At 40.7% G+C, this 17,077-nt stretch overlaps 1 protein-coding gene across 2 annotated transcripts in view; it reads right to left on the bottom strand.

The window, feature by feature from the left end:
- Positions 1-17,077, bottom strand: part of limk1a (LIM domain kinase 1a) — a 58,433-nt gene that overhangs the window by 17,992 nt on the left and 23,364 nt on the right. For both annotated transcript variants that reach the window (XM_030744520.1, XM_030744521.1), the window contains one exon: positions 8,875-9,013. In XM_030744520.1, the coding sequence (XP_030600380.1) occupies positions 8,875-9,013 (139 nt within the window). The remainder of the gene's footprint in view (positions 1-8,874; positions 9,014-17,077) is intronic.

Raw genomic sequence — 17,077 nt, 5'->3', positions numbered from 1 at the left:
GCCAAAGCAGCATCTTCAAGGTTCTTGTTTTGTTCAGCCAAGTCACCGAAACTAGAAATATTTGAGTAAAAATAATAAAATCTAAAATAATAATGTAATAGCAGCAGGTCTTTATTTTTTAGAAGTTAAGCTTTCAAAACTGTTTAATGTCAATCAACTTAAATGTAAATTATTTTTTGTCAAAAACAAACAAAAACGGGCAACACGGTGGTTAGCACTGCTGCCTCACAGCAAGGAGGTCCTGGGTTTGAATCCACCATCTGGCCGGGACCTTTCTGTGTGGAGTTTGCATGTTCTCCCCCGTGTCTGCATGGGTTCCTTCTAGGTGCTCCAGCTTCCTCCCACAGTCCAAACACATGCAGTTAGTGGGGTTAGGTTAACTGGTGATTGTAAATTGCCCATAGGTGTGAATGTGAGTGTGAATGGTTGTCTCTCTCTGTGTTAGCCCTGTGACAGGCTGGACGCCTGTACAGGGTGTACCCTGCCTTTCACCCTAGGGCAGCTGGGATGGATGGATGGATGGACGGACAAGCAAAAAATGCTTCTGTGACCAACGTAAGCCTTATTTAAAGTCTGTAGAGGGATGGAAATTCATAATTAAGAAATAAATACTTTTAAAGTCTTGATTACAACAGGCAGGATTTCACCACATGAAGGTGAAGAAAAGTTCAGGGACAGCTCTTTGTTACATTTACGGTAGAACAGCTGTTTTGTTTTTTTGTGTGTTTTGTTGCGCTGTTTTTCCCGTATCTCTGAGAGAACAGATCGGCCCAAAAGTTTCCTGCATGCCAAGAACTTTGAGTCTCTGCCCTCACTTTAGCTCGATGCTGGAGGACCATCTGAGTGTGCACTGTGCAGATATTAATAGACATTCAGTTGCACTTACGCTAAAGCAGTGGAGACTGCAGTAAGAGACAGCTGGCAGGCAAAACGTGATTAAGTTAGTGGACAACTCAGTATAAAGGCAACATGCAGAGGAAAGGTCAACAAGCAGATGATATTAATACAGTTTAATAAGCTGATTGTTGGGAGATATGGTTACAGACAGCATTTTTATAGACCCCAGAGTTTCTAGTTTAATAACAATATACAGGTACAGGAGGTACATATGGAGTATTTCAAAAGGTAAAGAATAAAAAAAGTTTTCACGCAGATATGAGTTTTTGTCACTTAACCATGCAACCATGCATATCTCTGCACAGCACATCAAAACTTGAAGCAGATGGGCTACAGCAGCAGAAGACCACACTGGGTGCCAGTGCTTCCAGCTACAAACGGGACCCTGAAGCTACCATTCACACAGGCTCACCCGATCTCAACCCAATAGAGCACTTTTGGGATGTGGTAGAACAGGAGATTCCCCCTCATGGATGTGCAGCTAACAAATCTGCAGCAACTTTGTGATGCTGCCATGTCAATATGGAATATTGAAATATAATTTGATAAATCACCAGCAGTAAGCAAGACAGCGTTCAGGAGTTCTTTTTAATCCTCTTTATAAAAACCTACATACAAACCGTTGTGCATTACACACAATCTGTTCACAGATTTATTTCTGTCCTAGAATTGTAACTTGTAGGTAAAGTGTGCTAAGTTTTAAAGCTTTAAGCTGTGAATTAGCAGCAGGAGTGCAAAACTGCATAGCCTGTGACAGTAAACCTGCCTGTTTACAGAAAGCAAAAGTTCAGTCCAAGCTGCTGGCACTCAGTTTAGAAGTGAAACCTAACAGCCCACAGCTACCCTCTGGGGGGGGGGCGGGGGGGTTCCAGCCCACAGGGGTGGCTGTTTTCATCAGTGTTTCCATCCCAGGAAGAGGAAATGATAAACAAGGTGTCTTAATACAGTTCACTGAAGGCCGCCGTCCGATTATGATATCTGATTAAAATATTTAAAATAGGGGAAGAGATCGCAACACGATCTCTTTCCTGCCACCAAGCAGGGCGCAGCGTGTGAGCCTGACCTCTGAGAGTGAGCTCAAATTTAAAGACAATTCTCACTTCTTCCAAAATAAAATGCACAGAGCGTTAGTCATGAGATCAGCGGTGGCTCTTGAGAAAGCAGTTCCAAAATCTGAACAGCAACATCTTAACAAATGATTTCCCAACACATTACAAGTATCTGTTTTCACTTAGAGACAAAAGAATCATCAGGCGCTTACAAAAAAACAACTGGCAGACTCCAAGGTACACACAAGACACATCAGACCAGTGGGAGTTGATAAAGTTCACTGCAGAGCTGGGACTTTCCACTGGTTTTTACAGCCACACCAACAAAGAGATATTTCTCAATATTAACTACAATCAATCAAAAACATATATACCTTATATACCACTAATAAAGTCATACCTTTACTCAGTGCTGAATGGTTCAAATGTGAAACTACTTACATAGAGTAAAATCTTATATTTTATTATTTAAATCAATTTCAATTTAATAAATGTATCTATGTAATCATTAAGACTGCATAAATAGTCAGATACATCTGACAGACTGAAACTGGAAACAACAGTGCTGAGACATAATGACAGCAGAAGTACGGCACATGTTGTAACATGGTTTGGGGGGGTTTTCATGATGGAAGACATAATCCTAAAAAATAAAAATAAAAAAAATCCCAAAGATTCACAAGAACTTGTGATTTCAGAGAAATGGCTTGGTTTCCATTTCAGTACATCTTGTAATCTAATACACAGAAAGTCCCTGAGATTTATTGTCTGAAGCGTGTCAGGCTGGAACTACAACATTTCCCCAAAGCTGTCGGTAACGCAACATGATGAAAACAGACAAACAGCAAACTTCGAAAGGGTTTGGGACCTGGTGGAAACCCTGCATATAAACCAAGGCCACCCAATTATTTTGCTCAGTAATAATCTCAATTATTCAACACAATTAATTGTTCTTTTTTTTTTTTTTTTTTTTTAAAAAGGCAATACTGTCAGTGCTTCCTCTGCGTATCCTTAGTTCCCTTTTACTTCCAGGGCAGCATTACACTTTTATGCAGTATTTTTATTAATTAGACAGCTGCTTTGATGTGTCACTAAAGGGAGGAACTTCTGTGGAAACCGCTTTGCCTTAATAACTATATGATTTTGAATACCTGATTTTGAATATTTTTGAATACCTGTGGGTCAGTACAGGCAGCAGCTCTTTACTATGTTTATTTAATTGTCTTTGTAGTTGTTATTAGAAGAAAATACAACTAAGCTTAGTGCAAAAAGTAAGGAAATTTGTCTTTGGTTGATTAGTTCTTTGTTGTAACAGTGCTTCTTGGCAATAAATCTTATACTGTTGGTAAGCCTGTTTATCTCCCCTTAAATGGTGCCACATTTGTAAGGAAAAAGCATTTGTGGTTTGTGCATGAGTTGAGAATGTGGGTCCCACCCATGAAAAACTTGCCAAATCCTCTCTGCCGATGCCAAACAGCTTATTCTGCTACTGACTTTTGTTTGGTGTCATTTATTGGATTGGATTATAGAAGAAACAAGGCATTATTGCAGTTTAATAGTTTATTCATCTACCAAACATCAAAAATCAGTAGCACTTGGAAAAACCGTACAAGGCCACAGCAGCCTGGCACCTCCTCCTCATGCTGGTTACCAGCTCGATCACACACTGCCGTGGGATGGTTGTGTTGTGTTGGTCACTCTGGCGCGAACAGCATGCCCAAACAGATCCAACAAATGTTCAGTGGGGCTGAGGTCAGGACTGCAGGCAGGCCATTCCATCCTCTCCACTCCCAAATTCTGGAGGTAGTCTCTGATACACCCAGCTCTGTGGACAGAGCACTGTCATCTTGGAGGACGGAATTCGGTCTCAGACTGTGGAGATATGGGATTGCCACTGGTTGCAGAATCTCATCATGATCTCTCTGCATTGAAATTGCCTCCAATGATGACAAGCTTGACTGTCAGCACCAGGTACCAGACGCTCCAGCCAAGAGTCAACCTCAGAATAAAGTGTTTGGCATTGGCAGAGAGGATTTGGCAAGTTTTTCGTGGGTACAACCCACATACTCAACTCAGCTGCTCAACCCACAAATGCATTTTCCTTACAAATGTGGCACCATTTAAGGGGAATAAACAACAGTTTAAGATTTATTGCCAAGAAGCATTGTTACAGCAAAGAAATAATCAACCAATCACATATTTCCTTACTTTTTGCACTAAGTTTATATATCCAGCCTGAGTCATTTATACCCAGCTTAAAATGTTTCTTAAACACATTTCTCTATTTCTCTGTGTTAATTCCTAAAGTGCCAACTGTCCTTTTCCATTGCTTTCCTACTATTGCTCCACGTCTTCTCCAAAACACGTCACATGTATCTCAAATATGCAGGAATGTGAGTTTTAGTCATTTTCTATATATGCAATACACTCAGGGAGGTGTCTGAAATTCCCTCTGTAGCAACACCCCCAAACATACTATCAGAGTCACAAACAACTATCATAGCAACAATAAGAACAAAACTTCTATGTCCCCCACACGGTCCTGATCTCAGCATCATGGAGTGAGTTAGGGGCTGAAGCAGACAAAAATATAGTCCTGGTGATTTTCCTTTGGTGCAAGGATAACTAAAAAAGGATGTCTTTTAAAAGGAAACGTATTTGCACCACATACTGATTTTTTTTTTTCTATTTGCTTCACTTTGTATGAACTAATTTTGATAGGTCCAGAATCAGAGCTCACACTCCACCACAGCCATCAGTCAACAACATTAAATCATCTGAGGTTCTCGCTGGTATGGAGGGCAGCCTGACAGCGAAGCACTGTGACAAACATAGCAAAGTAAGAGCAAGAAACAGAACAATCTACTCTCAACCTCTGGATATTTAACAGGCTCAGGTCGATGACTGGCACAGCTTCCATCAGATGGATTTCAGCCCCGATTTGTTTGCAGAGAGGCTGACTGACTAAAATGAATGGGGACATAGCTGGGATCACTGCAGATTCATTTGTCAGTGGAAGGTGTGATGGATGATCGGAGGGTGAGTGATGAGAAAGGAGTGGAAATTCAATTGCATCTGTTCATCACATGAATCAATGCAAGTACAGGTAGGTAGTAAATAACTAAACGCTATCCTCTACCTGAATTAACTTGTCAACTCACAGCTGCAGGTGCTGAGAGCAGCAGAAGCTGTAGACACACACCTGTTTATAGTCTCTTCAATAAAATATAGCAGTCTAAGACAGAGTGTAATATTTATTTGGGTCACCAGCCCCATTCACAGGGTAGCAATGGTTACTGACAAAACAATAACAGAGGCATAAAGTCCAAGCAAGAAATTCAAAGGAAGGATTTTGTATGTTCACTGACTGAAACCACTAAAGTATTTCAAGCTTAATGTTTCATTCTTGATCTTTGAACTAAGGAGAGTTTAAACATCTGCAGCTCCATGCCAACCAGTCAAACTCAAGCTTCCCGAAGCATACCTGAGTAACTCTATCCAAATCAGTGTTTTATTACACTGAAGAAATAATTGAATCACTTAATTGCACATATTGTGTGTCTTGGCCCTGTTCTGAAAAGGGATGCATTGATTGTAATTTTTTTGGCCAATTCCAATTTTTGATTTTGTTTTCTGTGTGATCAAATTTTGCTTGTATTAGATAGTTCATTATAGAAATAAAGATGCATTACATGATGTCCAGTTGCAGTGAAAGTGTTCTGAATTACCGACTTATTGTAAGTACCTTCTTCTGGCTGCATCACTGATCTGTGTGTGTGAAAAAAAAAAAAAACCTTGACACTTTTGCACAGTCCTGTCCTCAAAGGCTTTCATGTTGTTGCATTCAAGGACTCACCTCCACTTACTTTAAGTTGCTGCACAAAGTTGGCATTCTTGTTGGGCTGTTAATTTTAGTCATTTTCCCAAACTATCTGATCCACCGCAAAAGATTAAAAGCAGCAGGATGAAGGCATTTCATATGCTTTATGATAACCAGACCAGCAATTTGATGGGATGCATCATGAGGGTATGGAAGCATTGAGGCTATGCAGCACCTATACTGGGTCAGGCAACCAACATGAGACCCAGAAGTCAATAAACTGCATATACTAAATACACAAAGAGGGGGAAAAACACTAAATCTAGGCTTTGCTTGTGGATGTTACTGTAGCAAGAGAGACGAAATCCCATGAAACACAAAAACAGCTCTTCCACGTCTGTCTGCAGACTCTGACTCATCACTGCATGATGGAGCTCAAAATTGTCTCAGTGTCTGCGACAGCAGCTTTTTAAGGTGCAGTGGAATCGATGATTTTTAAAAATAGGATTGAGCTTTCCTGCTAATCTGTATAGGCGTCAGAGTGACTGTGCAGGACGGGAGTACACTTCTTCTTTATGGGGTGTGGCACAAATGTAGGGAGCTGACCTTGGTCTGCATGTCTGCACAGTGATACAATTGGACTGTCCATCTTGGCAATTGAAGCCTGACTGGCTCACCAATCTCAAATTTGCTAAAGTGCAGCTGCAGAGACAGTGAATTAGTGAGTTTGCACTGTAAGAGGAGCAATAAACAAGAAAGAGAAGGAGAAAGAGGCAGCAATGACTCCACCTAATTCACTTTAGAGCCTCCTCTGTACCATTACTGAGATTGCAGAGCAAGGTAAAGCTGTCTGGAGGCAGCGGGAATAATAAAATGCACACACACCCAAACATTACATGGTGCTGGATGCAGAATCTGACCAGTAGGAAAGTTTGGAAGACCAGGTACTCAATATGCAAAGAATGAACTCAGGTTCCCCAATCAAAGGACCACGAGGTTATGGGTGGCAATAACAGCAAACTATTACCTCAAATAGCCACTAGACAAATGTTATTGTAACTATCACATTTTAAGGCAATAAAATCATTTAAAAGTGAAATTAAGGCAATAGTCATGCAGGCCTGGAGACCAGTTGGTGTACATCTGGAAACTCCCAATTGCTATGGAAAACTTAGTATTTCCTAATCAGTTGCAAGTCACTGCTGGCTGTCACTTGATTGCACCTAGAGACAACTCCTCAGCGCTAAGTGGTGTGAAGAGTGTGATATTCACCTTCAAAGTAAAAGCTGTTGGTAAGCCACAACTTTTACTTTGCCTCACATTTTTCACAGTTTACCTACAGCTCAGAGAGTAGTTGGCGCTATTGGCCAACTGCGGCAAACAGCTATCGACCAAAGCAATCACAAGGAGCTTTTTTGCCAACCAGCACGGGGCATACGCATTTTTCCTAGCAACCGGTTAGCAACGGGTCTCTAGGCCTATGTGACTGAGGCCTTAACAAGACTTTAGGAGTATATGCCGAATATCTAAACATTGAGGTCAAATGTTCATAAACACAAGAACAGGTTTAATTCCACTTCAAAATGCACTCAGATACTTCCTGCTAATGACACCTTCTTAGTTAGTCTTGTGCGGGAATAATTTCCCTGTCATATAATCTTTATTAAAAGTAGATAGGCAGCAGATTTCCATGATATGCCTACTTCCTCACATAGCTGACATAATTTTCATGCTGTTTGTGACAATAGCTTTTGTTTCACTGGGTACAGTGATCACAAAAAGAAATAGCAAAAACCAAAAGTGCAGTTTACTTTAGCGATGAATGAGCTGAGCGAACACGTGTTTTATGAATAAATGTGTGCACAAAGACCACATTTCTATGCACAGGTACAAGTTTATGATTTCATTAAGACACTTAAGGTCAGATATGTGGCAGCTGCTCTGTCACTTTCTCAGATAACAATAAAAACTGGCAAAAGATCAGATAAGTGTCTATATTTGGGCTTAACCAAGTAACATGAGAGTTAACTCTGGGTTTTGAGAATCACAAAGGTGGTTCACTTCTCACAGGGGCACACTGCCATGGGAACTTGCTACAGACCTAACCTGTTCAGGAGCAAGATAAGACAAATATAACATCTCCTGCTGACAATCTGTTCACTGGAAAATTGCGTAACGACTCCTGTTCGTTTGAATGTTGATTGTATGTGTATGTATGAATGAGTATCCCAGGAAGAATAGCTAAGACCTGAAATTTTTTAAGAGCATCTGAAGCCTCTGTAATTCTATAATGATCATCAGTAAGAAATATAGATTTAGATAAAGAAATCAAATCCAGGGTATGCTGAACTTGCTTCGTAGTACAATCTACTGGAAATAGCTTTATGTTTGTGCTAAGAGGTGATCTTAGTAGCACAGCAAGACTGTTCTTTTTGCAGCTGAAATTACAGTGTGAACCACCCAAAGATCACCTTGGCTGCCTCTCTTCAACCACCTCGGCAGCGACGAGTTTACTCGCAGCCAGGAGATCTGCAAACAGGCACAACATCCAAAGAAAAACTGCACTGCATCTGCGTTTCTGCTACTGCTGGCTTTGCACTGGCAGGGAAACTGGCAGATATATAAAGACAACATATTTTATTACACCAGCATACAATATTAATCGGTTTCTCCAAACTTTGAATGTATGTGATTCCATCACTAATCAACAAATAGTCAAGTCTCTTTTGGTGCTGGTATCTTGTCTTTTCAATAATGCAGCAGCACTTGTCAGCAGAAGCCAAGTTTATTTTCTTTCCAACGCTGTGACCACATCTATTGTGCACTCGAATCTCTTCTATGTCACAACAACAGCTCCGACTTTCACTGGTGGTCTGTAAGACGATCTTTCTTAGCGGCCAAAGGCATCAGGGTCAGTTACAGGTCTGGCACATGTCCTATTAACATCTACACATGTTGGCACACAGCAGCCACTGGGACCGTAAACGTATGGACTCAGGTGTGTGCATGTGTCTGTCACAGCCTGAAGGTGTAACCCAAGGTTTATCAGCAAACAAAGAGCCAGGGTGGGGGGTGCTAAGAGATGAGTTAAGTGGCAGATCCTCTTACCATAATAAGGCCGGTGGTGATCGGGTCATTGCAGCCATGGCACAGCTCCCCAAATTTGGCCCAGTAGTCATCCTTGCAGAAAAGCCGTCCATCTTTTTCATAATACCAGTGTGACAGCGAAGCGCTGCACTCACAACACCTGAGATGGAAACAGACACAAGACCAATGAATTTAAAGACATAAGTCATATCACTGCTCCCTTAAACATGAATGACATGGACAATCCAATCACATTATAGATGATCAAGTCCGTTTGTGGCCAGAAACGAGAGAAATGAACTTAGAAATGTTCAAATGAAATTAACTTACATTTTTTTCTTATTTTTGACAACACAACAATTCAAAAAAATTTCCAATTCACCAAAACAGAAAATATTTGTTATTTTGACCAACAGATGACTTAAACGATTACATGTGAAATGATTTATTGTTTATCAGTATTGTAACAGATTCATCAACAGTTATTTTCAGCCCGCTACAGTAGTTCACTTAATCTGCGGATCAGACCTCCAGGAACTTTAAGTGGTGCACACCAAATTGAGTTGTTATTGTGTTGACAGAACATAATATTGTATTGCACTCTGTAAACCATATTTTAACCCTCCTAATGACACCCTGTGGAGCTCCAAATTACAGTTTTCATAGTGATAAGTCCCTTCGTGGAGCTGTCACACACCACGCAACAGGCAGATGAGAATACATTAACCCACAGCCATGACTGCAAAAACAAAACAGAGTCACAGAAAATGGAAAACACAGAGGAAAAAAAAAAAGCAAAACACAGTGCAGCAAACACTAGATCTACTGACATCAATGTGCACACTGTGGAGGCTAGTTAGCCTAACTTACTACTAACTTACTATCAAAGGAAAGACAAAAAAAAAGCTACCGAGCCCCGGAGTGCTAAAATCTTTTATTACCAAAGCTTGCTGATAAAAAGTGAACAGACAGCAGCACGGCAAGTTGACGTATTAAACAAATTTTAAAAAGTCAAAATTTGATTAATTGCACAGCCCTACCATCCAGACAACGAAGGCCTTGCATATTTCAGCAAGATGATACTAAACTGCAAACTTCATCTATTACAATAGTATGCCTTCATAGTACAAAAGCCTGGGTGCTGAACTGGCTTGACGGCAGTGCAGACCTTTTTACCAACATCATGAAACAAAAAAATACGATAAAGACCACCCAGGACTGCTGAGCAGCTAGAATCCTGTATCAGACAAATATAAGTGTTACACCAGTTACCAAGAGACCGTCTGATAGTGAGCCCAAATAAAGATTCCTATCGTAGATCTGTCTAGGATGTCACTGGAGTTTAATCGCAAACCAGTCAATCAGCCTGATAGACATCAGATGATGACAGAGAGAAGGCAGCTAAGGATGAGATGGAGACAGACAAAAGGTTGTTCATATGGTGACAGACAATAAGGGAGATACAGTACACAAAACACACACCTTCCAAGTGTGGGTGTGATATTCAAATTAAGCTCAGGTGATTTCCTGGTAAGTGATGGCAGATAAGAGTAGAAGTATTTCCATGGGAACAGAAAGATAATCTCTTGTGATTCAGGCTTTTGTAGCACCCACCACTGGGAAAGAAAACTCCACAAATAAAACAGGTGGAGTTGTCCTGATTTTCCTGCTGATTAGAAAACGTCGCTCTCTTCCTACACACGGTGAACGCTGTCTTTGTGTAAGTCGTAGGCACATTAGCTCTGCATGTGTCCATAAAGCAAAATGTGTGCTAATCCCCCTTGCTTATGATCATGCACTGGTGAGGTAGTGCACTGCTGACGTGCTTACAGACTGTGAGTGCTTGTTTGTAATCTGTCTAAATCTGTGCGTCTAACATCCATGACTAAGTGAGTGTCTCCAGTCCTTCCCAGAGGAGCTTCCCTCCCATCAGCCGGCCGTCTGGCATCGTCTCTGCTCAGGGCAGCTTAAAACAAGGGCTGCTTGCTTTAAATGTATTACGGATTCAGAGGCTGGAGCATGATAATTGACTTTGTGCCCCCAGCTATTCCAAATTTCCCTCCCTACTTCTTTACCATGTAGTTTTAATTTCTTGGTTTTATTGGTGTCTGGATGTAACTTATAACAGATATGTGGTCATTTTCCTGAAGAACACAAGTATTTATTTACAGTACAAGACCATTTTATAAAGATCACTTTTTTAATTTCATCAGTGTATGACTGTATTAATACTTTTGTTTAATGACAGCTGAAATTCAAAAAATGCCATTTAATCCCGAGTTTTTCCAAATGGATTTTAAACAACCAACCATGCATGGTGTGTATGTAAAATATGCCAACACGTCCAGTTTCCCTCTGATCTTGAAAAGTGTTCAAACTTAAAATGCAAATACCACATGAAAAATTAAATGGTAAAATTGAATATCGCCTTACAAATGCAACAATGTATCAGATGCAATTATGAACCAATTTGCAGAATACTCAAAACTATTTTGACAATCCATTACTTTTAAAACCCCTGCTTGTAAATTGCCACCTCATCATGGTGGAGGGGTTTGTCTACCCCAGTTATCCCAGGAATTCCATGTTGATCCACCATCTGCAGGAGGTACCGTAGGGTTCTGGTGACATGTGGATTTGGCGAGGCTCGGGGAGGAAAGAGCTGGAGGAGGCAGCTGTGGAGAGGGAGGCCCCTAATTTCCTGGTTCTATCTTCTTATTTGTGCAGACATGTTAATTTACTTTTGAAATAAATAGGGCAGGGATCCTCAAATTCAGGCCTCGAGGTCCACTGTCCTGCAGGTTTTAGATGTGTCCCTGATCCAACACACCTGAATCAAATGGCTGAATTACCTCCTCAGTACGCAATCAAGTTCTCCAGAGTCCTGCTAATGACTTCTATATTTGACTCAGGTGTGTTGAAGCAGAGACACATCTAAAACTTGGAGGACACCGGACGTCGAGGCCTGGATGTGAGGATCCCTGATCTAGGGGTTTGGGATTGCGGGGTGCAAAAAAACAATTTAAAAAAGTCACCATGTCCTTTAGGAAATTGTTTTGAGCAATTGTTTTTCTGAAGAACAGAAGGCCCCAGCCTTTTCTGCAGGAAAAAAAAAACTGTTCTACAAGGGCTGAAATTTGCTGCAACCTCTGCATCCCCTCCCTTTCTTTCTCCTCACTGCACTAAAAGGATTCTTTGTGAAATACCTTTCTGTCTGGTTGCTAGAGTAAAAACTACCAAGACTCATCATTAATATATTCAGCAGAAGCAGCAACTTTCTATGACTTTGCCCGAGGCCTTTCACCTTGTGTGAGCCACACACACACACGCACACACGACCTTGCAGTACATACTGACACACATGCAATTTATTTATTAGACAGACACATCCAGTCTCCCCAGTGTCTGCATGCAGAGCTTCACTGCAGCGCAGCAGATTGTGGCAGAGCTGCTTCAGTATGCAGTGTGTTTGGGTGAGCAGGGGGGAGGAGGAGACTTGGAAGTGGGTCAAGGCTTTCAGAAGATGTCCGCAGTGCCGAGCCAGGAGCTACTCAGCTGTCTTGGCTCTCTGCCACTCAATAACTGTCTTTCACTTCACACACACACACGGACATCCTGCGAACCCTTGCTGAGGCAAAGTCATACCTGGGCGGGCTACATGCAGGTGTAAGAGTCATCTTAATGCTCCGAGGTTCTGCTACTTTCTGAAATTTCTCTCCAAGCAGTACTGAGAGGGGAATAGAGTATTAAAGATATGAGTGAATACATTAGTGAGTACCAGAAGGAGATCACAAAATGTATGCCTTCAGGACAAGAATCCTGTCTCTGAGGTAAAGCAGGCAGAAAAGCTGAATTACAACCCAAGACTCTCATGGGTGGAAGAAAATACCCCACCACAATAAAAATGAACTCCTATACTGTTAATGTGTATTTGTGACGCTCCCTTTGGGTGTTTTTGTGTGACTGTGTTTGGGTGTGCAATGGCATTGAAGTGTAAGAGGATTATCAGTGTGAAAGACTCAGCCTCTGCCCATTCTGCTATGATGCTCCGAAAATGTAACTAGTCGATAACTTAAAAGTTTCTCGTACTCCGCTAAGCTCTGACACCTCCTCACCGTAGGGAAAAAAAAAAATTATTTTGCAAAACAAACAACAGAAAGAAGTCAGTTTGAATATTCCCAATTTAACAATAAAGACATAAGAAGGCTCATGGTTCAACTGACCCGACATACGCAAGGAAAAAATGTCAGAGACAAAGAAATGCACATGCAGGCTGCACACACATAAATAACTCCCATGGACAAGTGAGAGGGAGCAGAGCAGATTTTAGACACCATGAAACCCAGCTGGTTCCCAGAGGGCAGGAAACAGCCAATGAGCAAAGAGCTGAGATTAAAGGAGGGGAGTGAGTAAATCTGCAACTGTCCCCCCTCCTGCTCGGATCCCTGGTGGAATTAGCTGAAAGTGTCTGAGAGAGGAATAAATTCCTTTTCCAGGTCAAAGGGAGGCAGCCTTTTACCCTGCCTCTCACCCCACCTTCCTCCACAAAAATCTGAATGCGAGTGCCGTCTTGTATTACTCAGTATCTGTTGAGGCTTTTGTGCTCTTAGAGAAAATCTTATGTGTTTAGGTCAGTTTGTTTCCCCCAATCAGGTGGGAATTTAAAGGGGGGGGGGGGGGGGGGGGTACATTAATTCAATATACAGAAAAAAGAAAGAACTTAGATGAAAAATAGACCCAAAAAATTTTTTTTTTAAAAAAAATCAACAATTCTTCCAAATCTCCATGTGGCACATCCTACGTTAAAATTTACAAAATGAATATCATGCTGCATTAAATAAGACATAAAACTAGTGACTGAAACCTTAAACTTGTTGGTGCCAGAGGCCAGATAGGTTAGATTGGAAGACAGCGGATAGGAGAGCAACATTAACTCAAATAATCACAGAAGAGCATCTCTGAGCGCACAACACGTTGGACTATAGCAGCAACTCAACACCAGGTGCCTGTCAGCTAGCAACAAGAAACTGAAGCTAAAATTCACACAAGCTCACCAAAATTAGACAACAGAAGATTGGAAAAATGTTGCCCGGTCTGACGAGTCTCCATTTCTGCTGCAGCATTCAGATGAAAGGGTCAAATCTGGAATAAACAACATGAAAGCACGGATCCATCCTGCCTTGTATCAACGGTTCACGCTGCTGGTGGTGTAATGGTGTGGGAGATATTTTCTTGTCACACTTTGGGCCAGTTACTACCAACTGAGCATTGTTTAAATGCTCAGTTGGTACTAACCTACCTCAGTATTGTTGCTGACCAGGTCCAGCCCTTTATAACCACAGTGTACCCATCTTCTGATGGCTGAAGAATGATCTCAAATTGGTTTGTTGAAAATGACAAAGAACGGCCTCCACAGTCAACAGATCTCAATCCAATAGAGCACCTTTGGGATGTGGTGGAAAAGAAGATTCACACCATGGATGTGATGCCAACAACTCTGCAGCAACTGTGTGATGCTATCATGTCAATATGGACCAAAAACTCTGAGGAATGTTTCCAGCACCTTGTTGAATCGGTGCCATGACTAATTACAGCAGTTCTAAAGGGAAAAGGGAGTCCAACCCAGTACTCGCAATGTGTACCTAATGTGGCCAGTGAGGTATAAGGTATATAGGCAGACTTCTTTTACAACTTTTAGATGAATCGCCACCTGCTGGCCATTATAAAGAATGCAGGTTTAAGGCACTTCATTTTCCAGATCTGGAGGCTATGTCCAGGTCTATTACAGTTTAGCCCTGACCACTTCTTTCTTGTCAGCGCATGGACTTTATATTGCAGTGATATCACAAAATGTATTAATTTGAATTTTATTCAAATTCAACAAATATGAATCTTTAGTGGATTAAAAACTCAGTTTGACAAATGTCTCTTATAACTGTGGTCTGTGTGGGAACGCTGTTTAAGCAGCTCATTTAATAGACAAATGGGCTAATCTGGTAAAAAGCACTGAAATTGTGGGCAAAATTTACTAAATACTACCAAAATTCAACTTCTGAGGTTAGTTTAATTCATCCTCAGGTTTTATGGTTATTCATCAATATTTCAGCCTAGATAAAAAGTGATTTTACTTTGTAACTATTCTAACATTTGATTTGAGATGACTGAGTCTTTAGCATTTTTTAAATTTAATTTTAAAGGTGCCAATCGTACAAAAAAAAAATTAAGATTAAATTTAAAAAAGACAAAAAGTTTGAATCAGTGAAATTACTACAATTTTACATTCTGATACGTAACATTAATTTTCCATGTGCACCTTTTTAATCAGGCTGCTGAGATGTTATCAGTGGCGACTCAGATGATCTCATTGGGCAGCTTTGTGATGTAATATGTTTGTGAATGACTCTTCATCTGTTCATCACACTGACAGCCTGACCTGGGTCGATACCTAACATGATTAGTTTGTCCAGCTGGTATGAATGAACAAACAACGAATGAATGAAGGGAATTATATCTTCTGACAGACTCGACTGGAAACGTAAACGTACTGAATGAGGCACAAACTAAAAGTGGAACAATTGGCTGCTGAAACTCAATAAATCATGAATTCATAATTTCAATCATTTTAAAGGCACAAATGTCAATGTCACTGTTCTGGGTGTAACATCTTAAAATACTTGAGTTTTTTTTAATTGATTAGATAAAACAAGACATCTGAGCGCATAAAAAAAAAAAGAGATTATATGAAATTTGAAAAGAATATCATTAATGTTTTGTTGCTTTTTTAAATTAGCAGTGATTAAACTAAAAACAGATCAATGATACTGGTAGTTCTTTTTCAAGGAAAAATTAATTTACTCACAAACATTTAATGTTTGCAGGCTGTGAGAATATGCTGCTCATCTTACAGTAAAATGAAAAAAGATTATCTTCAGGTTTCGGGCTGCTCACTACGACATTGGAAGACATCAAAATTTTAAAATTTTTCATGTATTTCTCATACTTTATACAAAAAAAGATTCATTTATATATTAAAAAAAAGGTAAGATTAATTAACAACGAGAAGAATCTCCTGCAGGTCTGCAGTTTTATGTCAAACAGAAAGACACAGCAGACGTGCAGACAGACAATGAATATTTATTGGGGATAAATGTTCACATATGAATCTGCCCTGCTACAATTTTGTCCAGTGTGTGCTGTAGTCACAGCGCACACTGGACAAAGCTGACATAGTAAACTATTCTGCTTTGCCCATATTTTTACTTGAATATAATGCATACATGTAGAGGTCCATATTACATAGTCTAAATATATGTAAGTATTATTGCCTCAGTATTATAAATAAACCGTTGCACTTCTTAATCTAAACAACACAGTGTGTGAAGCTACTGCATGCAAACATTCAAGTCTTGGATTTTATTCTGTGATCATGCAAACGCCTCGCAGTGAAGTAAAACCAAACAAGAATCTAATCTCCCACACAAACCCTGCCGCCCACCCAGTCCTGGTCAGCATTTTATGATGTTTTTGTGTGTGTGGGTGTGTGTATATAACCACAGGTCATTAAGGGAGGTGAAGGCTGAGGTGGCTACAGGAAGCAGGAGGGCTGAAAAGGAAACTGTGTGTGTGTGTGTGTAGGATCATTACTGTGTGACAGATGCAAAGCTGAAAGATTTACGAGGAGCCGCGCCTCCCAAACACGCATGCGCACGCGTCTCGTCATCAATTATTAAATCTTCCATCATATGAGTCAAGCTCAGGACATCCATCTTCCTTCTGTCTGCAAAGACAGCTGAAATGATGAGAGTGCTTCTGATCAATAAGCCAATAAACAGGTTCGCCCGTCCGTCCAGAAAAATCTGGAAAAATTAGACAAAGGACATCAAAAGTGTATGAAGTCTGACGGTGGTGGAGACAAATCTGCCTACTGTGCAAAAACGCCAGAGTGAGTGCTCAGCTGTTGTTACTGTACGTGCAGGATGGGCTGAAATCCACAAAGGCAAAGGGGTGTTCTCTCACACTCACACACACACACACACACACACACACACACACACACACACACACACACACACACACACACACACACACGGGTGAAAGTCAATCTGAGGAAGTGACTGCCCAGGGGACGCCCCTCAAAGGAGACATAAATAGATTAGGATTGCTGGTCTGGGGCCAAATTTCCACTGGATATTTTCCCAGGAAGGAAAGAAGGATGTCCAACATG

Source organism: Archocentrus centrarchus, chromosome 13 (genome assembly GCF_007364275.1).
Source record: "Archocentrus centrarchus isolate MPI-CPG fArcCen1 chromosome 13, fArcCen1, whole genome shotgun sequence".
In the NCBI taxonomy this organism is placed as follows: Eukaryota; Metazoa; Chordata; class Actinopteri; order Cichliformes; family Cichlidae; genus Archocentrus; species Archocentrus centrarchus.
This window is presented reverse-complemented; position numbering and strand designations above follow the sequence as displayed.